We start from the raw sequence: 27825 nt of genomic DNA on the forward strand, positions 1-27825 counted from the left end.
GAAACCCAGTGGGTGACCTTGCGCATGTCACACTCTCTCAGCCTCAGAGGAAGGCAAAGGCAAACCCCCTCTGAATGAATTCCACCAAGAAAGCCCCATGATAGGTTCACCTTAGTTGCCGTAAGTCAGAAATGGCTTGAAGGCTCACAACACACTTTCTATGAAGACCATATTTGATATACAGTACTCCTGGAGATGTAGTTCAGGGTATACAGAGTTCCGGTGCACATGCTAGAAGCCTTATAGACAACATTATCTTAGCACTCCAGGCCTGTAGAAATGGATTGTTAACGGGTAATAAGCAGAGAAGCTTTGCAAAAACCTACACATCTTGTTCAAAAAGAAAATGTCATGGTCTCCAGGCTGCATTTCAGGTGAACATTGCTCAAAGATCAGATACACTGCTTCTTCATATATCAGTTTCCAAGTTCCTTATTTTAAGTATACATCTTTTTTTCAGGGCCGACGCAAGTCTCACACATTTGCGGTTGACCTCAAATAATCTTTAAAATGATTTATATGGGCAAAACATACCCTTTAAACGTATTTTGGAAACAAACATTTCAGTCTGTTACATTAATAGGAACATGATTTTTTAAAAAGAAAAAAATTAGAGACCTAAATTATGTAAATCTCCTTCAAGAGCACTATCTGCTAGCCTAAGAAATGGTTTCATTTCTGTTAGCCATCATAGATCAAATTCATTGTTATGAGCTTGAGTCTGCTTTTCCTCTTTCATTGTGAACATTTTTTATTGAGTGTAACACAAGAATAAAAACCGGCTTGAGCTACTGGCAAAACAGCTTATTTTGTTTCCTGATTTCTTTTTCCCAAGGTCTACCCTTGCTAGCTTCCTCAATTGGAAACAAATGAGCATACAAGAGAAACTCATGGCTGAAGAATATAAATGAATAAATAAAGCACATTAAAAAACCCCAATTTCTACAAAGTACGTATCCTTTCAAAGCGCAAATTCAAATACTGTATATATTTGTCTGTTTTAAAATCTCTGTGTGAAAATCCATGGCTAATAGGGTTATAAATATTAGAATAATGCAGAGAAAAACAGAAGACACTCTTCAGGATGGCTTTGGAAAGAGATGAAAGCCAGAAAATCACATGAAAATGTGAGATGGAGGCTGTTAATTTAGGTGAGATCAAAAGCTGCATGATCCAAAGAACCTCCAGGCGTTTTTCTTTTCCTCCTGTCAGCGACATGCATTTTCACTGAAGCATTTGGTATTAAATTGCAGATGAATTTCACTGTGCAGTTTCCATTGCTTTCATATTTAAAGCAACTAAAAATTATTAAAATCAGTTGCTTAGCAAGAAGCCAAAACACACCCATTCCTTCATTTCTTGGACTGTCCAGTTCACTGAGGACATCCCTGGCAGAAAGAAAGGTTAGAAGAAAGAGAGATAGGTTTGCAGTACATTGTAATGGCACAATGTGAAATGATCCAGTCAACCTTCCACTGATGGCTGGCACCTTCCAATGTACAGAATGATGTGTGTTGCTCTCCACTACAACCCCAGCCTCTGGCCACAACAGATGCATCAATGTTGTGATGGGGACCCATCCCAACTAATTGTTAATTCAAGGACTATAGTCAAGAGAGAAAGAGACCCTTCACATAAACACCCTGAAACTTGTGAGAGTACAGGTGTGCCACTCATTCAAGAGACTGTTACTGGCAAGGTAATACAAGTACTGAACAACAATACCACAGTCATGTATTAGCTGAACATGGCAGGGAGGGGCTCGCTTCACCACACTTCTCACCTTGACTCTACGGTTCTGGGACTGGTGCATGGAGAAGCGCATCATGGTACTGGCATTATACCTTCCCTGGGAAGACAGCGTCCTACCAGAAGCTCACAGGACAACATCAAATTTGACCATATGAGTGGTGACTCCATCCCAAAGTGCTAGAACCAATCTTCCATCAAAGAAGCAAACCAGAGCTGGATCTCTTCATGTCCAAGGAGAACGCTCAATGCATTCAGTACTGCTAGTTTCTCATTTGCGTGAGGCACGAAGGAGGACAAGTTGCTAACCTGCAACTACAGTTCTTCAAGTGGTCATTTGTGATATATTTATTATGCTCACAATCCAGCATAACAACAGCAGCAGCACACAAAATACAATATACAGTTTAAAAACTCATAAAAATAAAAATACAGATATACCTAAAAAATACAGATAATCAGAGGACAGAGCCCAGCTCATCCTGACAAAGACCAACTAGAAATTAAACTACTAATCTGTAGGGCAAGTCATTACCTGTTGGATTTTAATTGCTGCTGCATAAAATTTAGCTACTTTATGTGTTATAGTAGGATTAATGTCTGAAAGCAGGGGGGAACTGAACATCCTGGATGTTTGTAGAGTATTGGCAAAATAAGGATCAGTGCATTGGTCTTTATAGTGTAGACACTAAAAAAGAGTACATGTTTCACCAATTCTATTTGACCAGAACCACAGGAGCAATGTCTTTCCAGATATGGGCTCTTCCTATACCGTCCTTCAAGGAGAGGTGAAATAAGAACATGTACTTGAATGGAAAGTACTGGGAATATCGAATAGGGAAATGCTATTCTCTTCTTACCTTCTTTGTGAGCTTCCCACAAGCATCTGGCTGGGTACTGTGGGAAGGAAGCCAAACAAAAGAGGTTCTTAGTCTGATTACAGGAACCTTATTCCTTGTGAGCCTTACAAGGCACAGTACTGCCCACTGTTGGCCAAGATGCTGGAAAGTTTCATTGGATCTGCATATTTATTTGACTATGGCCTGTTACAGACTGCCAAAATAAAGCTGCTTTGGGTCTCTTTGGAGGTATGCTATTTGAATGATGCCTAGGTCCTAAGAGTCTGGAGGTCGCGCCAAAGCCACACTCCATTCCTAAGCACTGGAGTGCAGCTTTGGTGCAGCTTCCGGATTCTTCGGATGCATGCATCATTTAAACAGCATGCTTCCAAAGAGACCTGAAGCAGCTTTATTTTGGCAGTCTGTAACAGGCCTATATTACAGTACGCTGAGTTCAAAACTTCCTTTGCATCAAACCACAATTCTAAAACAGTCCTGCACAGTAAAGACACAACTCTGGTAAGCAGTCTTGGTTGGTATTTATTGAAGCCATTAATTAAAGACATGTCCTCATTTTTTGCCAGCACTAGAAAGCAAGGTTCAACATAACTGCACCTGGTTAAAGCTGTACAACTGGACTAAGGGTTGTGTTGGATATATTTGCAGTCCTCGATGGAAGTTAAAAACATCAATAAACTTAGTAATATAAGAGAGTGAACTTTCATTTACAGCATGGATATGGTTAAGTTCAGTCACTTTTAATGCAGTTAAATTAAATTAAATACAACAACTTCTGTTCAGTTTAAAACATGTTTTAAAATGCCAATAAAAAGTGCAAACTTAAAAAAATATCAAGCAGCATAACCATAGCATTTTGATGGAGGGCCAATCCTGTATATTTGCCTTCTCTTCAAGTTCAATAGATTATTACTTTAAACATGAACAGTAGGTGCAATCACTATACCGTATATAAATATAGCTGTGTATTAATTTTAACAGTCTACCATAAAAATGTATCCTGAAAATGAAATTAATTATATTTTTAAAAGGTAAAGGCTGTTTGCAGTTTGGCCTTTGGTTCCAATGCTTAAGAACGCCAAAAAAGACAACTGTGCAGCTTTTCAAAGTTACTAGACTTTGGCAAACACAACATTATCTTTCTTTGAGAAACTAGGAGCATTCACTTGCCAAAAAAAAAAAAAAAGAAAAAGAAAGGAAAAAAAGGAGGGAGATTCAAACATTTGTTTAGATCCAAGCACAATGGAAAAGTGGTATATTGTTGGATTGTGTTCATTTGTAGTGGATTTAACATTCATTTTGTGTCACTTACACAGAACTGGTACTCAGTATGAATCATCTGTGTGAATGACAAAACATTAATTAAAAAGAGGCAGTTAGGTACCAAGGCTTGCACTAGAACCACAACCCATCACAAGATCCAGATGAGCCCATTTTGCTTCCAAAGTAGTCTCCAAGTAGCCAAAATCAGCTCTGGATTGGCCAGCCCATCAGAAGGCTGCTTCTATGCCATCACCATTCTGCAAGCACTGAAGAAGGTGGTAAAGTTCCTTCTGCTACAACCCAGTGTAAACTCAATCATCCCAGCATGCCAACTGGCTACGCGTGTATACATGGCACAAAAGTGGCAGCTGCCTAACAGTATAGTTAAAGCTGCAAGCCACAAGGTCAGGATGCAAGTCACATCTGCTGGGGTGGTACAAGGCTACAGTTTTTGTTAGTGTGTGTCTGGCAAATCATGTGCCAGATTGTCACAGGCAGCAAAATCACACACCAGATCCCTTGGCCATAGATCATCCGTTTAACATCTAGGCAACTCTGGATGTAACTGACGTGTTGAAATTTATTAAAAAGAAGTTTAAAAAACGGAAGGAGACATAACTGGCACAAGTGAACATGCTTTCATGTTAATACAAGTAAATACTCTCAGCCTTCTAATTAGTGTTAGACAGACTTACAAAAGCAAAGAGATGGCCTCTTTGTGTAACACAGGGTTTGCAATTACATCCAGTACTGTGTTAGTGGTCAATTCATTCTGTATATTTAACATATACATATACATACATATATAATGGGGTGTTCTATTCAGAAACAAGATACCCTAGCACACAAATCTTCATCAATAAAAGTAAACTCTGTATAATTCATACGGCGTGTTTTTTCCCTTCTGCATGTTGATTATAAACATGTTCAGTACTATAACAAAGGTAGTGTTTCTCTCTCAATATAGAAACTCAAAAGTGCCATTTCAGTAACTGAGAGTTTATCTTAGGGGCTAAAAATACTAACCCAACGACAGACAACCATTCAGATTTCTTTCCACATTTAAAAAGCTACACTGAGGGGGTAAACCATTAAGATAACAAAACCATGAAGTTCTATGTTTATCTGTGTAAACCTGAAAATACTAGTTTACTGCAACTTGGAACAAGATTCTTGGAAGTTTACCAGAAAAATCATAAGATTTTAAAAACCTTAAGGCAGGATTCAGTTTTTAGCTTTGTAGTTAACTTTTAGCTACCAAAACTAATATTGATTTGTATTCTGTAATGTGTTTCATTATGGGAAAGTGATATGTCCCCTGATCTTCTTCACAGGCCAGGCAGTTTGAATACTTTGGAGTGAAGGAACAATCCTAGGCAGAAGCTCTCAGGAAAAAAAAACCAATTCAAAATTAAACATGACTATCAAAAGTTAACACATTTTAAAATAAAGTTAAACAAACAGAGACTGTTTGTACTATAGTGCACAAGAGGTTCAAGCACCTTCTAAAAGACACATCTCTCACTGTGCCAGGCACTTGGTCTAAGCAAGTTTCTTTCCCTGTGTCAGTTATGACAAAAAGGGCACCCATCCTATTTTTATGTATCTTTGTCAGAACACAAAAAACGCAATTGATAGCAATAATAATTCCCATGATGTTCAGTGTTGTAAGTTTTGAGCAACTCCCCAACTGTATAGGCTTTTTTAAAAAACGTGATTATCTGATAATATATCTTCAATACTGCTTTTCTCCAGTCTCTCCAACATGCTTTTTACTCTACTGAGCAGAACCTTGCATTTCCCCTTTTTAAAGAATGCGGAATTATATACATTCTTCATTTAACCAACCGCTGACTACACCAGATTCTCTCCAAGTACAATGTTCTGAATGGCCAACTCCAGTAAACTTGGAAAAGGGTACTTCATTCTTCCTTAGTGCCAGCAGTAACTAGGGCTTTCCAGCAGGAATTCTGCATCTTGTCTCTCTGTGCTCTTCTCTAAAAACCGCAGCTCCACTTCGTTTGCCACCACAAATAAGAGAATTGCCCTATTTAAATTCTAAAATGGTTATTTTAAAACAGAGGAATTTTATATGCAAAACTTCCCATATGTGCACTTGATACTGGGATAAGCCAATGAAGGTTAAATTTCATTTCCCCCGGCCCCAAGAAAAACTTATAGCATCTGCCATAGCAGAGAGCTCCTGGTCTTATCAGATCAATATACATAGTTATTTGGTCATTTACATATGCGGCTTTCAAGCATAATCAAGCTTCGTTTTCTGTCGGAGAGGAGTTGGCTGTTACCATAGAGTCTGGCTTGCGAGTCATTCTGTCCAGTTCTTCTTGAACGTTTGTCAAAACAGTTTTTTGCCCTAAAAAGCATCAAGGAGCTTTGTTAGTACCCTTCATCATGCATGTGAAGTCCACAATCCTACTATCACAATAAAAAACAGAATATTAAGGTGGGGTTACACAGACCGGAGCTGATCTAGCTCTCCATGAGACAAACTCATTTGTGTGTTAAAATATTTCGCTCTGCCACTAGACAAAGTAAATATTTATTTCAATATGGACTCAACCAGGAAAGAGGGAAAAGAGCAATGGACATACAAAAGTTGCTGAACTACAACTGGGGAGAACCCTCCTGACTGGCTATGCTGCTTACGGTCTGAAACAAATGAACCCAAGTCATCAGTATCATGAATTAACTTTCAACCCAATAAGGACTAAACATCACTCCAGTTAGGATCTAACTTAATGCAGACCCAAAAAGTTGCAAGCACCCTCATAATTTCAACAGATGACTGGGAATAGGTTTTAAGTTACTGGAAATAGCTTTTTAAGTTGCTCGGAGCTTGTTTGCTCTGGACTATGGAAGGAACAAGGAAAGACTCAATTGGTTATATGATTCTCTGAGCTACGTTGCTCTGTTGAAGTTTCAAGCAGACCCAGGCCTCTTGAGAATAACATACATTCACTGAAATATTAGAACAACAAGGTTAGCTGTGGAGCAGCCAGTTAAACCTACTCTGGGAAAAAGAAAGGAGGGAATATATTAGCTTCCCAGACCCTCAGTCCACCCTCACTCACTCAACCAGCCTTTTTAAAAAGAACATTGAGGCCAGTTAAGAAAGATGATCCACACAGAGCTGTGTAGTTTTTCCACTTTCATTTCTGTCTCCTGAGCTCCTTCATCAGACCTTTTCAAATACATATTTGAAAGGCATATTATGTTGCTTTAGCTCATATTATGTTGCTTTAGCTCAGGCTAAACCTACTCTGGGGAAGAGAAAGTTTTTAAAGCATGGGATGGGGTGTTGTATTGTTTTAAAGTTTTTTTTAACATTTTTAACTTTTTAATAGTATTTTATTATTTTATCATGTAACTTGCTTTAATATTGTAATCATTTAATTCTATTGTAATGTACTATTTTTGTATGCTTTTAACTACTATTTTTAATATTGTGAGCTGCCCTGAGACCCAGTTTTAGAAAAAGGGTGGGATGTAAATATAATAATAATTATTATTATTGTAATAATTGTCCTTTCAAAGATCCATTTTACTTATGGCTGATCTGTCTGGAATAGCAGAATATAAACACTGCATTTATTTTTCCTTATAGCAGCTATATTAAAATCTAGGTAAAAATAGATACAGCCCCGGATTTGGGGGGGGGGGTGGATCATTATAATGTAAACTGATTTAGGTTCTTTTTGGCCCTCCAATAAATTTGGCTTCTTATACTAATGTTCCATGGTCTGGCTAGGGCTGATATAAATTATAATCTAATATCATTTTTGACTGCTCAGCCCTAGTCTGGGCAGAATGGGGTGCTCTGCATGCAATTCTAATTCATGATTTTGTGACTCAACAAGCCTAAACCACCAGCTATCCCCATTTCCACTGCTTCCTATACAGCTGAGATGATACATTTTAAGCATTATAGCTTGAAGCAGAATCTTGATTTAAATACATATTCTGAAAATTTGATAAACAAGCCTTTCATATCAAAGACTGCAAATCTAGTTTAGCATTACTTGTGAGCTACACCCTTAAATGAACAGGGGCCGGGAATGACTCTTTATTAGCTTTTAAAACAGAACAATACCTGATTTTTTAGCTGTACTCTGTACTCCTCCTGCACCAGGGCTCCCAGGAGAACCAGTCTTTTTACTCAAAAGGCTGTTGAAGAAGCTGGCCAGCACACCTTCACTTGCTGCATTGTCTAAAAAAGGAGGCAAGGATCAAGTTTAAGGCATATAAGATTTCAATGGATCAGCAACTCTTTGTCACTTTAAATATTTTTAAAGTGTCAAGGATGATGAGGATAAAAAATGATAGAAAGTATCCCTAACCACATCTGCTATCTTCCCACTGTTCACTCAAACACAAACCTGCACGTATTTTTCTGGCCTTGTATTTATTCACCGTGGGACGTGGGAGGCTCAGCGGTTAAAATGCTGACTGATGATCGCAAGGTTGGCAGTTTGAGGCCCAAGTGCCGTGGGACAGAGTGAGCTCCCATCACTAGTCCCAGCTTCTGCCAACCTAGCAATTCAAAAGCATGTAAAAGTGCAAATAAATAAATAGGTACCACTTCGGTGGGAAGGTAACACCACTCTATGCAATCATGCTAGCCACATGATCAGTCGTCTTTGACAACACTGACTCTTCGGCTTAATAACAGAGATGAGCACCACTCCTAGAGTCAGACACAACTTGACAATCATGTCAAAGGGGAAATATTTACCTTTATATTTATTCATTTGCCCCAATTTACTGGCTCTATCTAGCCACCACTCTTCCACACATTGTCTTTGGATGTGTTTGCTTTCCTTGTTTATTCTATGAAAGTGTATCAATCACGATTAACTTCTTCATAGTGATTATTATCATTTACTTCACGTAAAATCACATTCCAAAGGGGATTCAGAGACAAATATTATTGTTCACCATTCTCTCCAGCTCGAATAACTCTCAGAATTTGTAAGTCCAATGGGTATCCCATATGAATGTTTAAAAGTATCAACTAGATTTGTACCTGCCCTTTATCTTACAAACTCAGAGTTCTATAGATCAAGATGCAATGCAATCTTAACTCAAAGATAGGCTGGCCGGAATGGGTTAGGATGAGGCACAAGGTGTTTGTGCTGGCTGCACCTGCCTTTCGCGGGCTAAACTTCCCTTATACCAGCATAATTGCCTTCTATTGGCTAACTGCAGAGATCAGCCTCTGCAAGGGCTGAGATTAACCAGCTGAAAAGCTAAAAAGGGAAAGGATGAAGCAGGGGAGGAGCTGAGCTATGCCACATCCAAATCATAGCTAGAGAGACAGCCCCTGTGCAAACACAAAATGATGCCAAGGCTAGAGTTGGCCTAAGTAATTTCCAACACACGGAAATCAACAGAAGGTGCTTCAAAATAAAATTCCTGAGTCCCAATCTATCAGTCAGAGCCACACTGATATTGCCAGGACCAAAGTTTCGATACAACACAGTTTCAGCTGACCTAATGTTGGTTCAGATGGCTCTTGGCCCATCTGCTAAACTGCATTACTAGTTTATAAAACAGAGAAACTATATATAAAAATTACATACATACATGTATATTAAACTGCAATACATACTTTTAATAGTTGGGTCTGGTTTCTTAACCGATGCTATTGGTGAGGCACTGGGGACAGTAGCAGGGCCTGGTCGACCCTGGGGTCTTGGTGATCCAGAAGGCCCTCGTGCAGGAGATTCCTGGATAACAGCACAACACAACAATGCAATTTACAGCCAATAACATGAAAAACAAGCATACACTAACTATTTACTCTCTCACAGATCCTCCAAACTTCAGGAGCAGCCTTCCTTAGTTGAAGAGATGAGAAGGAGTGACAATGTCTGGCTTTTTTAATGTATTTTTTTAATGTGAAATCTCCTTCCCCAATCCTCCTCCCTGCTTTATTCTTTTATTTATTGATTTTCATTGGAAGAGGTAAATTTCTATCACATGCTGTCCGGATGCATGCAGTTTCACCAGTTACTTCCACTGTTAAAGTTATTTACCTACTCACACTCTAAACAAGAACAAACTGCTTCATTCTTTTGAGATGCTATGGGAATTACATTCTTAAATGGTATACTGTGTTCTAAGCAGGTTGTAAAGAAATGCTGTTGAAGGGCTCAATAGTTTCAATAACTTCGATGCTGAGATTCTGACCTGCATTCTAAACTAAAAATAGTGTTGCTATGAATGCATACTTACAGAAGCCCTTGTAGGTGTGGCTGGCTGCTTGGCAAGGTAAGACTGAAAGGGAACCAAAACTCATAAATCTACTGGGGGAGAAATATTTTTAAAATGTAACCGCATGTAATAGCATTCTTTTGTGAGTATAAGCTTCATCCTTTTTGAATCTGACATATTCTTCATAAACTATCACAAGAGATAAAGATAACTTGTGTGTAAGTGATTTGAGACATCCTATATAATCTCACAGAAGAAAAAACAGGTGTACTGGCTTTTTTAAGTCACAGATTCTAGCAGTTTATCACAATGTGTAAATCACACTGCGATTTGATGTTAGCCTGAAGTAATGGCTTATCCCCAAGGAACCAGGGAATCCAAGTTCTTCAGAGCACAGAGATCTCTTGCACCTTCCTCACAGAAATGCAATTCCCAAGTTCTCTGAAAACATGCCATGATAGTTAATGCAAAAATTTTCACATCCTGCAAAAATAGTATATTTATAGAATTAACAATCTAAACTCCATCTATCCCTGTCCTGCACAGAGGATGGACAAACACAGAGGAGGGCCTCTCCAATCTAGAGTGCACTACATCTGCCTTCTGGCACACAGCACCTAAGGCCAAGGACTTGACTGTCGGTATCAGACCATCCACACACCAACTTCTGATTATTTACAAGAGACATAAGTCTCAATATTATAAGCTTCGGGGGGGGGGATCCATGATGTTCAACAGTTTCATTTTCTTACCTGCTGCTTCATAAGAAACACTTGTTCATCTTCGGCTGCAAGCTCTTTATCATGAACTAACTGATGAGAAGCAGGAACAAAAACCACAAAATATTATTACAAACAGAAAATGGCTACCTTAATTATAAGGTGAGGGTCAAACAGAATTATCTTTGATATCCTCTATCCACTCTGTTGTCCCTCCAGTGTCTTACTAATGCGGACAAACTACTCTTTTATATCTCACACATATTTACATGCACACTCAAGCACACATACATACATGAAGTTCCAGAAAAGAACAAACAAACCCAGAGAAATGTGCTTCCTAATGGCTGGGATATAGCCCCTCACCAGCCAAACTACCACATTAACTGCAAAAGCTGGATACAGATATGAATCACATGGGAAATTCTACCCACAGTAGTTTCCCCAGTTGCTAAGGTTGAAGAGGAATTGTACCCCAAAGGCCTCAACATGAAATAGAAGCAGAAAGGCTTTTGAGAAAATTAACATTTAAAGAGTACCGCAAGCTGTTTCTAGCTAAAGCATATCAGAGAGCCAAAAAAGTTGACAGGGTATCACTCTTGAAACCTAAGCATAAATCTACACAAGAACACATTTCTAGCAACATCTCATTTGGCACTTTAGCAAATAAAAAAAATGTATCATATATAAGCATGGAATATCATAAAATATTGAGGGATTTAGACAATTACCTTTTATAGGTTACACAAGCACAATGAATTTAAAGGACCAGTTAGTACACTCTGATATATATGCTCATTTGTTCGACCAAATGCCATTCTTTCTGGACATTTTTCTTGTGATAAGTGTGTGTATGTTGTCCTAATAGCCTTAACATGAAGGTATTTATTCATCGGAAGAAATACACGTTTAGAAGTTTTTCCAACTGTCAGAGAGCAGAAGTAATTTATGTATTAATCTGTCCATGTTCTAAACTATATGTGGGGCAAGACTTAACATTCTTTGAGGACATGCATTGTGGAACACAGGAACAAAATTAGGAACTTAGCTAGGGGTAGTCCATTATATGAGTGGTTATTTCAGCATTTTTCAAAATCAAATTCGATTACAGAATCAAAAGCATTTTTTTAACATATAAAATCAAATTCTATTACAGAAAGAATCTCTCTGGAATCATCACTTGAAAACTCAAATCCCTGCAAGACATAATGTAAGGATGTCTTTGGAGAGTTCCTATTGTAAATCAGGTCAATTAGTCTTCCACTCTGCTAAAGTAAGAACAGTGGTTGAATATATAGGTGAATTCAAAGCAGGACTTTATCAACCTGTATTTAGCATTCTAGAATTTGTGCAGAGGATATGAATGGAAGAAAAGATATTCTACGAATTATACTGTCAGCCCTCTGTGTCCATGGATTCAAGCATCCACAGCTTGAAAATACTATATATTTTCCCAAAAGCAAACTGTGATTTTTGCCATTTTAATATATAAGGTATATCATTTTACTATGCCATTGTATTTAATGGGACTTGAGCATCCACAGATTTTGGTATCCATGGGGGGGTCAGGGAACCAAACCCCAGTGGATACCATGGGCCAACTGTACAATCAATTTATTTTTACATGTTAGTGTTGTGTTATATAATTTGTGTATATATATATTTAGAAAAAAATGATGAGGGAATGAAACAGCTGGAGATTATGTGAATTTGGCTGTCTTTTTACTGATGCAAATATCCTTTAAAATAAGAGTGTGTATTTGACAAATGAGGTGGGAAAGAATGAATTTACAGCTCTTTAAGTACGCAACCTCTGAAGGAAGAAGGTATCACCACTACGGTGAAGAATGGTGAAAACTGCATGAAACAACAAATTGACATGCATACACGATTGAATGCTATCTGAAAATCTCTTATTTGTGAGTTTCTTGTGAGCACTGGAACCAGTGAAATACACGAGACAACTTTGTGGTTATATATTTGTGTATAATATACATTCAAATTGTAACAGCAATAAGACTAACAACATTAGATTAAATAGAAATTGCACACAGTGCTACCATAATAGTTTGTTGCATTAGCTTCAGAATTTTTTGATACAGACATACATTGCTGTTACTGGTGGCAGTCAACGTAATATTCTCATCACGATTCTGCAAATGATGTTCAATATAACAGTTACCAGCAACACTGCATGCAAGAGAAACCAATGTTTCAAAGCTGCTATACCTTTCTTACAGGTGGTTTTACAATGAAGTCTTCATATGCATCTTCTGGTTTAACCGTTGCGAAGTTTTCATGTAGAATTGCAATTTTCTTTTCGTTGTCCCAGCCAGCAGGTCTATGGTATAGAAATACAATTTATGCAAATGCATTCTTATTTCAGTCATACAGAATCATGGCAAATAATACAGGGACATTTTGAAGATATCTATTTCACTTGCTATTTTTCCAAAAACTACTGGAATTCGTTATGTTGTAAGACAAAAGGCACAAAACAAGAGGCAGAAGGCCTACCTGAAAAATGAAGGAAAGCAAAGAACAACAACCATCCAATTATCTGAATAACTTCAGAGTCAATAATAAAACTGGGTAGGCTTCACTTATATAATAAACATGATAAAGTATGGTTGGTCACATCTGGATCTTTTAAAAGTGTGAACTGATTGTAACACTGAAAAAATACAATCTATGCTTAGAAAACAGAAGCAAGCAGTTGTCCCCAAACCACTCTTTGGTTCCTTACCATCAGTTATGAGCAGCACCTTTTGGCATCAGCATCTATATGGGCCAAACATCCCAGAGAATGCCATCTGCAATTATATAAATCACTGGTTCCCAAACTTTGGTCCTCCAGATATTTTGGACTCCAGCTCCCAGATGTCATGGCTATTGACAAAGCTGGCTAGGGCTTCTGAGAGATTAAGTCCAAAGTACCTGCGGCAGCTAAGTTTGAGAATCTCTGTTATAAATGAATATAACTCCTCGAATGATACAGCTGTGACACTCAGGCATTCAGGGATGCAGAAGCACTGTTGCAGCAGCTCTGAACATCATAGTGACAATGGCTGCATTTACACTGCAGAATTAATCCAATTTTATACCACTTTAACTGCCATTGCTAAATACTGTGGAATTCTGAGAACTGTAGTTTGTTGTGGCACCAGAGCTCTATGATAGAGAAGACTAAATGTCTCACAAAATTACAATTTCCAGACGTTAATGTGGTATCAAACTGGATTATTTCTGCAGTGCAGATGCAGCCAATGGTAAAAGGAGACACAGGCCTCTTTGTAACAGCAGTTGTAGGCTAACTAGAATCATTCCCAGTGAATCTATGGGAACATGGGAGCAAAACACACTGCAGACCGCTTCAACTGCCCTGGCTCAGTGCTAGAGAATTTTGGGAACTATAGTTTCTTGTGGTACCAGAGCTCTCTAACAGAGAAAGCTAAATATCTCACTAAACAACAGTTCTCAGAAGTCCCTATCATTGAGCCAAGGCAGTTAAAGTGGTCTCAAACTGGATTGTTTCTGCAGTGTGTTTTGGCCCATGGCAAGTCAATTCAATAGTTCATTTTACTTGGAACTAACAATTGGATTTAGGCCAGAAAGTTGTGTCAAAACTCAAAACCTAAGCAAGTCTTGAGTTCAGTCCATAAGGATGCAAACTTACATACTCTCATTTTAAAGGAACTGATTTCCATTAAGTAAGCAAAGAGGGACTTCTAAGGACATTTTATTTATTTATTGGATTTATATCCCACTTTCATCCCAAAATTGGATTCAAGGCGGCTTCCAATAATTTAAAAAGGATTGAACTAAAACATTAATTACAAAAATTAAAAAAACAACTAGTATTAAAACATATGATTTCTCATTCTACAGTATTATTTTTACTTCATCTACATGAGTACCTCTTACACATCCATCCATCGCTAGCAAAATTCTATTCTTTCCAGTTAAAATGGCTTTTTAAGCCTTACTGAAAAGATAAAAAAGAGCAAGGCCTCATTTGCTGTACTTCAACTTACATGAAAACTGCATCTTTTTCTACCACTAAGGCAGGAGTGGTAAAGTGAAAGCCGTATGCTTTATGTACAGTGTATTTATACAACAAGTCGAGGTTTTTTTCCTCCTTAACTGATGTATAGATCAAGGCTGCTCCATCTATTTATGTTTTAAGGAAAACAGTAGGCAGAGTATAATACTGATATCAGTTCAAATCAGACATTTAAAATATACATTCCAGTTGTTTTGGGCAGAAGTTTTTAAAAAAATAAATATAAATACAGTGAATAAATGGAACAAAAGTACAACTGTTATGAAGCAGGCATTTCAGTGTCTAAGGAAAGACAACGGGAAAGAAGGGCTGGTAGAGAAGTATCTAACATGAAGAAAGATCATAAATAAGGATAGCGGCTATGTCACATTGCAACACAGTAGATTTAAAGAGAAACTGCTTAACTAGAAACTTAAGTTTAAACTTGAAATTTGCAGAGAAAGAATAATTCCTAAGTGATGCATAGTATTCATTAATATCCTATAAATAATAGGCTAAATCCCAGGTAGGCAAAGATAGTCCACAACCTGTATGTGGCCCTCACCATGCCTCCCCCACTTAAAAAGACCCACTGCATCCTTTGAGACTGTGCAAAACAGTTTCATCGTATTTTGGAGAACAGAGCTATTTCAGGTCCAGGGGAACCTTTCTTAAAAACAATAAAATCTGAAGTGTTTCCTGCTAACCACAGGATTACCCCCATTATTTCTATACGTTTACTGAAATCAGCTTTCCTAAAGTCTATAATGCATGTCTGACTATGCTTGGCTTCCCCTTTCTGCTGTATAACCAAGTCTAGGAGAACATGGTCACTCTGACCACTTCAACTTCTTTAACGGATCATCCCTGCTGGTTAGGATCTGATCTAAAGTAGCTGATCCCTTAGTTGCCTCTTCCACCTTCTGGACAATTAAACTGTCTGCAAGGTAAGTGAGGAATTTGTTAGATCTTAAATTTCTGGCAGCGTTTGACATCCAACACACATCCGGATAGTTGAAATCCCTCCTTACTAGTACATCTAATACATCTCTCCTTTATGAATTTGTGGCTATCTGTTCATCCAAGTCCTCAGTTTGGCTTGGAGGTCTGTAGCAGAACCCTGCCTCCACGTCCCCATTGTTTTTCTCCCCCTTAATTTTGTACTCAGATGTTTTCAACCTAGCTTTGAGGATTAAAGTTATGGATCTTTTCGCAGGTGTACACATTTTTAAAGTATGGAAAGCTAACATCTCAATATGCAAAAATTTATTATTAGTTAAGCTCAAGCAGGAAAAGGATACACTGTAAGCAGAATCTACGAATATGCGATTGGATAAAATCAAAGTGTTCTTCTCTGTAGTCATGTTCCTTTTCTAATATACTTACTGCATCACACTGAAAAAGAAACACAGAGCCATCTTAAAGTTGAATGTATATGCAAAATATGCATGCTTTTACCTAAATCAAAGTTCAAAGGAAGTTTTGTAAGAGACAATTAAGCAAAATATTCCACTGACTACTTTTGCTTAACTGTATTTTTCAAAACTTCATTTAAACACAAAGGTTTTGGCTTCTCTCTCTGTGTATGTGTAACATGTGCAAAACGGAGATTGCCTGTACTCAATATAACTGAAACATATTTAAAGATTATCTGAAAATTAGGACAATAAGAATAGAAAAGGGAATGGCTCAATGCTCTTCTTGGATATACACCTAAAATCCAACACCAGATAAACACAGATTTTGACAGCTACACACATCTAAACTGCAAGAAGACACAATATGCTGTACTGGACCCAGACGCAATCATGCTTAGTGCAGACTATCTGATCAGCAAGGATTTATTTAATGACTATCATCTCCCACTGATTTCAGTGAGTTTTCTCTAAGCATGATTAAATCTAGATTCAATCCTAGAATAGTAAAGCTCAAATACAGAAACACATAAAAAACATACAAATGAATTTTACTAAGTGGCCAGAACTGCTTCTCAAGTAGATGAAAGTTCAACTAATTCCAAAGGCTACTTCCTACCATTTTCCCAGTATAAAGAAAAGCCACTTTATTCAGATGAAGACTGCCCCCATGTCTTGACTTCAAATTTACAAAGCTGTACACCAATACAAATGACTGCCTAGTATCATCAGTGAGCAAGAGCTCTACCTCACCTTTGTACAAACAACTATCACAGGGATCCCAAGGTTGTGAGTCAGCACATTATCGCCAAGTGGTAATGTAACATTTTCATCCTCTTGTCCTGATGGAGCTCTTCTCTGTGGCGATCCCTGATAACCTTCTTCGGGTTCTACATATTCTTGAAAAGCCTTCACAACTAAGGAAAATATTTAGACATATAATCAAATACTTTTATGTTACTAAAGAGAGTTATCTCTGAGGTTAAGCAAGGAAGAAAATTTGAGGGAGTAGAACAAGAGAGTCAAAACAGTAACAAATGAAGCTGCTATAATTAAGTTGGAATGGCCCTTCAGTCGAATGTTTTCAGGATGATTCTGTATGCTTGACAAGTTTATTTTTCAAGTATTTTTTAAAAGGAAATAGCCAAGCGCTGTCTCAAAATAACCTATTTTTTAAAGAGCTCTTGATACAGTATTCAAAATCTATTCATGTATGTCTTGGTTAGAAATGTCAATAGAGTAACATTTCAGAATTTCAGAGAGCCTCCTTCAGAGGAATCTAGGAAAAGTCTTGTATTCAGTACAATATCCCAGTGGAGCCATGAAACTTCTCTCCTCGGCTCCACAAGCCAAATCCCAATAGCAGTGTGCAAGAATGGCTTCTGTAACTGCTTCTATCTCTCTGCTCATCACTGTGATCCACAAAAAAGCCAGGAACAAGAAAGGAGAGCTAAAACCATTGGCAAAGGTGTTATTATTATATTTATTTGTACCCCGCTTTCCCCCAAAAATTAGGACTTAAAGCAGCTTGTATGGAGTATATCCTGAACTCAAGAAATCATCCAGACCTGACCAACCTGAGATCTACCAGGAGATAAAAGATCTAAATTCTTCCCAACACAGCTCTAAGGAGGAGAAATGTCAGCAATATTAATAGTTCAGGGAAATGGCAATTCACAATAATCCAGAACACTCCCCAGAGCATTGAATGCAGCATAAAACACTGGTTCAAGCACACACTGCTTGTAGTAATAAGGGCATAGAGTTTTAGCAGGCTTTAGTCACTTCACTGCAATCAGGTGTGTTTTAACTCAACCGATTCCTTAGCCTTCACAGACCCTGGTTCTTTATGTTCAGCCGCAAACTGTAAGCAAGTACTCTACTACAGTACCTCCAAACTGTACACATATGCCCTCAAATAGCAAAACTATAAAGAAAACTTGTTAGGCGTGAAGACTCTTTGCTTTCATTTTTGTGGAAACACATTAACCTAATTGCCTTCCCTGGATATGGCCACACGCACACGTGCTGTACCTTTTTCTACAACTGAATTGAATGATCTAACCAGTAACTCTGCAACATCTGTACTCTTCCCGGCCCACCAGTATCTGTCCTACTTTGGAGCTTTCAGTTGTTTTTTACTCTTTAGATCACCATCACTTTGTTCTAGCAGAGGCAGCTGCTAATGCTCTTGAAGGAAGCAGGTTGGGGTGATCTGCACAGAAGAGGCCCATCTTTATATATCCCATTATATCTCATTTATATAGCGGTCTCTTCACATTTGCTGGGGCTAGGAGTGAAGGACCCCCGTGAATGTGGAAAAATCGTAAATAAAAAACACACACACTATTCTTTTTACCTAAGAGAAGACCTCTTTAGGAATCTCCAGGTCCTCCAGTGCAATTCTATGGTTAACATCTGCCCAAAGTTGACCACTGAATCATGCTGGAGGACCTACAACTGCTTAGAGAAGTGTTCTCTAGGAACGTCTAAGTTTTCCAGCACAACTCTATGGTCAGCTTCCAGTAGAGTTTCATTGGAGGACCTAGAGATTCCTAGAGAGATTGATCAAACCCACAAATAATCAAATCTGCAAGAGTCAAAGCCACAAATGTGGAGAGCCAACTGTATATCCCACTCTATATATCCCATTTATATATCCCCTTTTAGAAATACAGATCACCCTCCTTTTTTCATCTGCAACCAAATCACACTGAAACATTCATAGGAAGCCAAATTGCTCCATCTCTAAACTGCTGACCTCTTGTGACATTTCAAGTGATGTTACTGTGAAGAAGAGTCTCTTGTGGGCAAGTGCAGTACAAAAATCCAAAGCCTTCCCCTTTGGGTGAAACTGTCCTCATGTTACCCAAGCTGCTGCCTAAGCTGGTACAACAAATCCTTCCATGCCTATCACCCCCCCTCTGCCCAAAAAGCACAGCACTGGCTATGGTTTCACTCTTGCAGTTTTCAACAGTTTATTCAGCAGTTTCCATTTCAGCTGAGGCATGACTGCCACAAATGCTGCATGAAATGCTACAACCTGGGAATAACATAAATAGCAATGTATTTTGTTTAATTCCCAAAGCAGGCATTACTTTGGCCACAACAGACCATCAACTCATGTTTTAACTCACAAGGCCAATATGGAATGATGTAATCCCCAACACAAACATCCCTCACTGTAGAAGAAAGGGATCCTTTCTTCTACTGAATTTGAAACTATCTATTTGTTTCAGAAAACCACATGACCTGAGTTTGAAAGTCAGCATTTTGTAGCACCATTTTAAAATGTGCAGAATGCAAAATAAAACTTGGAGGTGCATGAAGTAACAGGAAAGAGTTTGCCAGATTACACTTCTTGACAATAAAGGAAGCACTAAAGGAGAAAGTCTGAAAAACAAGTCTTGAATATTATGTCCTTGGTAATGATGCTTGCAGGTATGAAGTTACAGGAAATTCAACACTGCAAGATGGTTCACTGGTTTCACAGTGCTTGCTTCTGGGATTTAGCAAAACAACTCACTCTTGTGTGGCAAAGTGTCTACTAAGCCTTCCACAAAGGTGGACTAAAATAAATCTCTGCCTGGACAAAGGAAGCCCTTAGACACACTGACCTCCACAAAAAGGAACCTTTTTGCCAGAGATTTCTCAACATAAGCCCTTGAAAATTTGAAATATGAAGACATACTTCTTAAGACAGCCTCCAGTGTGTCTTGTTCCAAAGTAAACTACAGTGCTTTTAACCTGACCTCTCATCTATACTTTTTCACTGTTTCCATACTCTTTTCATTAAAAAACAACAACTGTTTTTGCTTACAAGTCTTGGGGTTCTCAGGATGCCAAATTCTACATCAATTGTTCACCAAACAAGTAGAAAAGAGATGTTATCTCCCACAATAGCAATAACAATATTGATGCCAGTCATATAAGAAGCAAAGATAGTGACTCAGGAGCCAATGACAATCAGAACAGGCCATGGTGGGCTAGGTGCATCAATAGCCTGACACAGTATAGAGTGGCTAAAATGTGGGAACTCCTCTTAATTAACTACAGACAGAAAAAAATTAAATCTTAGGTTAAGCTTCAAATTACTTACATTGCTGTTCCATGTCTCTCATCTCTTCAGGAGGAATTTTCAGCTTATCAATATGTTCACGCAAGACACTTGCCCATTTCTGTAAGGATTCCATAATAGTCCAAGGTCTAGACATATCAGCCACAAAGATTACAAGGGTCTCTTGCAACGATTCTGGTGAAATGGCAAACTTTAAGAGGCCTTTATGGTACAAGTCCCCATCAAGTATCCAGACATTACAGCGGGTCTGATCTGAAAAGCAGAAGAAGCCTCCTCATTAAAAAATCCTTTCCACATGTAGTATTTATTATTTGTGAGTGTGTGTACATGTGTTGTTTTATTGTTGTTGTGTACCTGCAAGTTGTTTGCTACTTATGGCAACCCATGGCGTATTCTTGCCAAGTTTCTTCAAAGGAAGTTTTAATATTGCCATCCTCTGAGGCTGAGAGTGTGACTTGCCCAAGGTCACCCAGTGGGTTTACATGACTGAGCTGGGATTTAAACCCTGGTCTATGGAGTCCTAGTCCAACACTCAAACAATTACACCATACTAGCTTTGATTGTATATACGACTTATATTGCACAACACTAACAGGTAAAAACAAATTTACTGTACAAAGGGCCCTTGGTATACACTGGGCTTTGGTTCCAGAACCCGCCATGGATACCAAAATCAGTGGATACACAAGTCCTAAGATATACAATGGCATAGTAAAATATTGTCCTTTATATAAAATGGCAAAATCACAGCTTACTTTTTGGAACTTATTATTTTTTAATATTTTCAAGATGTGGATGCTTGAATCCATGGATGCAAAATCTGTGGATATAGAAGGCTGACTGTATTCTATAACTGACTATAATTGGAGGATTTATATATTTGTTAAAAGCACTATTTTAAGTCACAGTTCAGTCTGATGCAAAGGTTAAGACACAGCTGACAGTGAAGTGGTAAAACCAAGGAACCTTTAGCCCTCCAGATATTTTGAACTTACCACAAGCCATGATAGAATTGTGGGCCAAAACATCTGCAAAGGCAAAAAGTCCTCATCCCTGGCCTAAACATTCTGGGTAGAACTAGGGCTTCCTTTATTAACGTGTAAGTTGTGGGCACACCATTCTTAAATCCACATTTCTACTTCAGTGTATTAAGTTTTCCCAACCACCACTTCTGAATCTGCATGTATGTTCCTCCACCACCCTGGTGTAAGGAAAGAAAAAGAATCTCCAGGAATACAAGAATATACAGTGAAAAATGATGTAAACTGAATGAATTGTCTAATACTGAGCAAGTACTGAGAAAACCCATAATGATAAGGCACTCAATGGAAACAAACTAGATATGTTTAGTTCTTAGACAGCCATGCAACAAGTATGAAAAATCCAGGATATTATTACACTTTTCCTTCTATAAACCCCATCTGTGTTTCAGGAAATAAAAACAAATGAATGCAAAAGCAAACTCAAAGCCTATATAAGCTTACATGTGACTAAGCTCCACTGAACATCTGTGTCCATGGATGAAGCTATAAAGAGATATTATCAACCCAACTGTGTCTCTCTAGCCTCCTACTTTAAGCAACAGGAATGCAGAGAAAGCAAAGGCTTTACCATCTCTATCTTCATCATGGATGTTCAGGTACAGGTATTCAAGGCCTCTTCCTTTCTTGCCATGCTCTGCTCCTTGTATTTTAGTCATTAGTGTTGTTTTACCTGAGCCATCATCACCTGCCAATAAGTTTGTAGGGCAGAAAAGAAACATGAACAAGCCCACCTTTTACAACTCAATCAATCATGACTTTTCAGCATAGCATTTAAGGGATCCTTTATGTGTACAGGTGAAGCATCTTATTTGTTCTGTCACAATAAATTAGCAGTTCCATTTTACATCAATCTCCCACCTACCCCAAACATAGTTTTTAAATGTTACTAATCTGGAGAATGAACTATTTCATCTATTTTAATATTCCACAAATAGGCTACATTTGCATTTTTTTTTATATTTTGCAAAGATCTGCTAAGCAAAGAACCTGCACCATAAACTGTATGTCAATGTATTAGGTTTAAGATACTTTGTTAGCAATGGAGATGCAGGTTCAACTTAAGGCTGGGTATTAAGGTAAGTGCTCCTAAACAGGCTTTCAACAAAATTAAAAGGGCTTTTCTTTTTCTAATTAAGCATACTTTAAAAATTGGCTTTCAGTATTCCTGTAGTATGAAAAGCTTTTTGCTATTACTCACTGATACTTACCAAAGACCAGAATGTTTTTACCAGAGGGTAATTTAGATCTCGATCTGGTAGAAACTTCACTCAATATTGAGAACCTGCACACAAACAAACAAAAAAAGTCTCTTATTAGTCTGGCTGAGAGATGACACAAATCAGATGGGGGGAAATGGAGAGAGGTAAAGAGCTGAAGAAATTGGGGAGGGGGAGTTGTGGGCGGAAGCAGACCTTTTGAAGGGTTTTTTGTTCTAGACTTTCACATGACTAGACAGAATGCCCTTTCCTTGGTTGAGTAAACAAGAAAAGTTGACCTTCCGTATCCATCAATTCAATCATTTGCATGTGTGTGTGTCCGCACTTCCAAGTTGACTATCTGCTTATGGTGACTCCCAAGAATTCCACAGGGTTTTCTTAGGCAAGGAGTACTTAGAGGTGGTTTTGCCAGCTCTCTCCTGTGAAATATAACCTACAGCATCTGCAATTCACTGGCAGCCTTTCACCCAAGTATTAGCCAGGGATGACCCTTCTTGGCTTCCAAGATCATATGTGATTTGGAGCCTTTAGAATATTTACTCTTGGACACCATTAAACAGCACTTTAGAGGCATTCAGTGTATTAGCCTCCCACAAACTGGTGGCTTCCAGATGTGTTGGATTACAACTGCGGAAATAGCGCAATTCTAACTATGGTGTCTGGATTTCTAAAAACAGGATAGATATATCTGTTCAGAAGAAGAGATATTTTAAAACAGTCAGTGGCCTTGCTACTGGAGGATTCTGGAAGTTGGAGCTTCCAAAAGGCAATTTCCCCAAGCTCTTGATAAAAGCTTAACCCACTCACCCCCACCCTAGGCATACAGAAAGACTAGCAGCAAATGCGATTTTGCTCCCAATGTTGTTTTTCGTCTAAAGAGCTCAGCCCAAGTGATTCCAAAACTGAGCCCTCTCTTCCCCATTCCCCCCCTCTTCTGAGCCAGTAGACAACTTGGCAGGCCTGGGGCTACTTCAGATCCTTCTGCTTTGACCTCAAGCTGATTTTTTGAAAGGGTTTAAGCTTGAGAAACTCCTCTCCCATGACTTTTCCAACGCCTAGTTATTTTACTCTTGGCGTCTTACAATCAGGATATAAGCAGTGCAGAGAAGCAACTCCAGAAAAAAAACCCTAATGTTTTAATTACAATATGCCCCCCATACATAACATGATCTACACAGAAAGCAAAAATGAACGAATTGTAGTTGTTTTTCATTGTAAAAGCACAAATGAGGATGGGGGAGTTGACACTGGGATCAAACATCAGAAATATGAAACCAAAGGTTATGTACTGCATTTATTATGATGGCCTTTCTATTGGACTCAGGAAGTGACAAATCATTCCAATGCTAGATCCAGAAGACAATATGCTGTCTCTCACAAGGTTCATCAACTAGCTCCACCAGGCTGACAAGATTTTACACCTCCTAACCACCTGAGCTATGCAATGTCTTCCATCCTTAAGACAAATAGTTGTGATTCTACTAACCAAACAAAGAGATTATTTACATTTCATTTCATAGCAAACAATGTTATGCTCAGTAACTATCAACTTTTTCTGGGAAGTCGTAAGTTACTGATCTCCAAGCAAGGGATCCTGCAGGAGTTGCTCAAGGGAGCATGAGACTTGGAGGCCCTGATCTCTCCTCCTCTACCCAAACCTTTTAGTGTAGTATTTAACATGCGTTGAATTGAATACTGAATTTACATAAATAAAACTGTTATAATTTGAACACTGTTATTTCCTTACAAAATGTTAAAATATGAATATATATGAATGCACAAATGAAAATATGCACACTAAATAAACAAACTATCTTTATTCATATTCTACTTTGAGGTGGGGTGATGTTCACAGGGGGTCCCAAGGGTAAAAAGTCTGAGTACCACTGTTGTAGGCAAAATGAACAAATTACAAACAAGTATATGGTTATAGTTACTGTATCTAGGCAATAATTATGTAAATTTGTTCAAGAAATACGTATACTATACTGGAAACTTGATTTGAATCAATTATTTTAGCTGTCTTGATCTGAAATCCATTAATTCATAAAGCATGACTGCAGTGGGACAAACGGATGTGCGTCTTCTGGGAGTATTTTAAACAGAGTTATTGCCTATGCAACACTGCAGTGGCAGTCAGTCGAAAAGGAAATTCTGCTGCTTGGGGCTGGGGAGGGTTTCTGATCATCTTATATTAAGACAGTGCCATATTTTAAACCCATTAGTCTACTGCCTTGTTATGACAAGCCTTTTCTTTAACAGTTAAGGTGAGTAATCAGGCAGCAAAAAGGGGATCCACAGTAACATTTGTAACTTGGTGAGATATCAGTTTCGTGACTCCAGGTGAAGCCTCTGGTTTCACAGCTTATTTAAAAAGATACCTTTAAAAACACATCTAATGCCATGCTGAAGGAAATTTTCCTTGTGGTTTACCTCCTGTAATTTGTCAGTGAATCAGTCCCTCCACTAGAATGCCAGCACAGACAGCCATGGAGAACAGATGTTCAAATCCCTAACCAATTAAAAACTCATTAGCAAGGTGCATTTTAACCTTTCCTTTACCCTCACTTAAATGCTACTGAGAGCTGTCACTCAAATTCTGGCTCTCTTCCTAAGTCAGAGAAATCAGGGCTGAAAAAGCCATTTTTAAGGTAACTTCTGACACCAAAAAGTTTTGTTCGCTGTGCTTAAGAGCAAAATAGGCATCAGTCTAGAAAGAGAACATGTAAGAATCACTTAAGATTCCACATATATAATCAAATACTACAAAGTAATACTGGTATTTAATTATCTCATATAATCTTTCTCAAGAGTTCACGAGGGGAGCTATACAACAGATCCACAACATTAAAATTATCCCAAGAGATAATCTTATACAGTCATTTGCTTTCAAAAATTATCCAACGCAGGAGATAACACCAGAAACAAAATGCTCCAGCAATGAAAGAACATAGAGGCAGCCACGCTGAACGTAAGACAAATGCCAAAATCTATACTGTGGTAATACAGTCCTTTCGCAAAAGACTGAGGGGCACGAACGGCAAGACCGCAAATGCCAAGGGACAAGTGTACTTTTGATAGGTCAACCAAAAAAATCCCACAAAGATCTCTGTGCAAGCTTTCAAAAAACTATATACAGTGTGTATATATATATATATATATATATATATATATATATATATTGATGAAGACTCCTGTAGTTCCAAACACCTGCACAAAGGCATCATCATAACAAGAATTTGACAACTGTCCACAGCACAGGAAATAACCTCAAAGTATATCACTGTATATCTATTGCTAACTGCTCATAGAAGCTCCCAACAGAAACTGTAATTTGCTAACGAATATATAATGTCCACAACAACAACACCAGACCAATATGAATGTGATCATTGGAGCAATTCAGCCATTTCTATTGTGCGTCTTATAGGCCAGTCCCAGAACATGCTTTTGAGAGGCCTGCCCCATGGCAGAAAGCAAAATGCTAGGTGTAAAAGCAGTTTATGATTAGTAAGGATGTGCCAAAAATGTATCTTAAAATACCAGATATATTTTCACAAACATGCTCTTTTATGAAGTGTCTTTACAAAGGAGTACAGCACCTCAAATTATTTCCAAAATCCCCATCCCGAGGGAGCAATAGATCTGCTCACTTTGAATAGACGTGAACAGTCATCCCAACTTATCCAGCAACTCAACCTGCAGCCAGGGACATATGAGACGGATGAAGTCCCTGCTGCGTTAATGCTGGCAATATTGATTCTCCACTGCTGTGCATTTGAATCAGCCCAATGCTGTAATTTTATCTCTCTCTCTCTTTTTATATATAACTATGGAAGCTACTATCCTGAGATTAGGCCTGTTAATGTCATATTTACAAGAACAAGGCGTGCTGCAGAGATAGGAAAGCATACTTGTTCTTGCGCCTCTATGAAAGGAGGTTTTCCCATAACCAGGATGACCAGACGTCCTCCTTTTCCAGGACATGTCCTCCATTAAAACCTTCTGTCCAAAGCGTCCTCCATTGTGAAAATGACTAAGAAGCATGAGTTTACATTTATATGATTAGCTTTTATTTTATGTACAGGAAGAACATAAGGACGTTTTTCATTTTGAGCATGAATAAGAAGCATGAATTTACATTTATATGAATGCTTTTAGCTTTTTATTTTTAATTTAATATATATATATTCTTTTAAAATGTTCTTTACATTTTAACCAAATCTTCATGTGTATGTAATACATTTAGGTTATGCGTATGATATTGTAATTTGAAGGTATGGTTTTAATTTTGTTTAGTTGTTTATGTCACAATTACAGCGTGAGGTTCAATGGTCTATGGGAATTGTGATTGATGTGTAGCATTAGTACCAAAGAAGCATTACTAGGGATTCTGTATGGGGTGAAATGGGAGGAGGAGGGTGACACCGACCCAAGGGAGGCCACTGGTTGTGAGGAAGGTAGGAAAGAGAGCTGGAAGAGACCCCAAGAAGGGCCCTGATCCAGTCCAACCCCTTTATTCCGCCATGCAGGAACTCTCAATCAAAGCATCCCCATTGACAGATGGCCATCCAGCCTCTGTTTAAAGACCTCCAAGGAGGGAGATTCCACCAGACTCCAAGGGAGGAGTGTGTTCCACCATCAAACAGCTCTTACTGCCAGCAAGTTGCTCCTAATGTCCCTGTAGCTTGCATCCATCATTCCATGCCCTGTTGCCTGGGGCTGTAGAAAACAAGCGTCCTCCATCCCCACTACGACGCCCCTTCGCATATTAACATGAGAAGGAACCTCCTGGCAGTAAGAGCTGTTTGACAGTGGAGCAGTAGTGGGGTCTCCTTCCTTGGAGGTCTTTAAACAGAGGCTGGATGGCCATCTGTCGTGTGATGGGGAGTTCCTGCATGGCAGACTGGGGCTGGGCTGGTGGCCCTTGGGGTCTCTTCCAACTCTATGATTCTATGCCCTGCTTCTCTGAGCCCCTGTTGGCACCCCATGAGAGCCATGTCTGTGGGGGCCTCTGCCTCCCGGCCCAAGGGCCCCTCCAGAGGCTGCTCACCAGAGGCTCTGGCCTTCCTCCTCCTCGCTGGGGAACTCGGCCGCCCCGGGCCCCTCCGGAGCCAGCAGCTTCTTCTCAGCCAGCACCGGCGCCATCTTGCCAACGGCAGCCACCACAAAGAGTGACCTCATCCGCCGAGGACCCCGGCTTCCCCA

The 27825-nt window shown here is 38.7% G+C and overlaps 1 protein-coding gene across 2 annotated transcripts; it reads right to left on the bottom strand.

Annotated features, from left to right (window-relative positions):
* Window positions 1-3110: 3110 nt before the first annotated feature.
* Window positions 3111-27825, bottom strand: DYNC1LI2 (dynein cytoplasmic 1 light intermediate chain 2). 2 transcript variants are annotated; one of them, XM_042438059.1, is made up of 13 exons: window positions 27671-27825; window positions 22609-22682; window positions 21969-22085; window positions 20379-20609; window positions 17033-17196; window positions 16166-16259; window positions 14857-14992; window positions 13052-13163; window positions 10856-10915; window positions 10125-10166; window positions 9499-9616; window positions 7981-8097; window positions 3111-6243 (listed from the first exon to the last, which is right to left on the bottom strand). In XM_042438059.1, the coding sequence occupies exons 1-13, from the start codon at window positions 27799-27801 to the stop codon at window positions 6137-6139; spliced, it is 1503 nt and encodes a 500-aa protein (XP_042293993.1). In that variant the 5' UTR covers window positions 27802-27825; the 3' UTR covers window positions 3111-6136. The 2 variants fall into 2 exon arrangements, with proteins under 2 accessions (XP_042293993.1, XP_042293994.1); XM_042438060.1 differs by lacking the exon at window positions 27671-27825 and having other exon boundaries at window positions 21969-22089.

The sequence above is a fragment of the Sceloporus undulatus genome, chromosome 8 (genome assembly GCF_019175285.1).
Source record: "Sceloporus undulatus isolate JIND9_A2432 ecotype Alabama chromosome 8, SceUnd_v1.1, whole genome shotgun sequence".
Lineage (NCBI taxonomy): Eukaryota > Metazoa > Chordata > Lepidosauria > Squamata > Phrynosomatidae > Sceloporus > Sceloporus undulatus.

Excerpts from the sequence above, each read along its gene's own strand:
- DYNC1LI2 (XM_042438059.1), bottom strand. The coding sequence starts at position 27,801 with ATGAGGTCACTCTTTGTGGTGGCTGCCGTTGGCAAGATGGCGCCGGTG. Across the intron at positions 17,197-20,378 it reads GAGAGACATGGAACAGCAAT|TTGTGAAGGCTTTTCAAGAA; the intron begins GTAAGTAATTTG and ends TATTTTCCTTAG. Across the intron at positions 16,260-17,032 it reads TGATAGTTGTTTGTACAAAG|TGTGATGCAGTAAGTATATT; the intron begins GTGAGGTAGAGC and ends TTTCTTTTTCAG.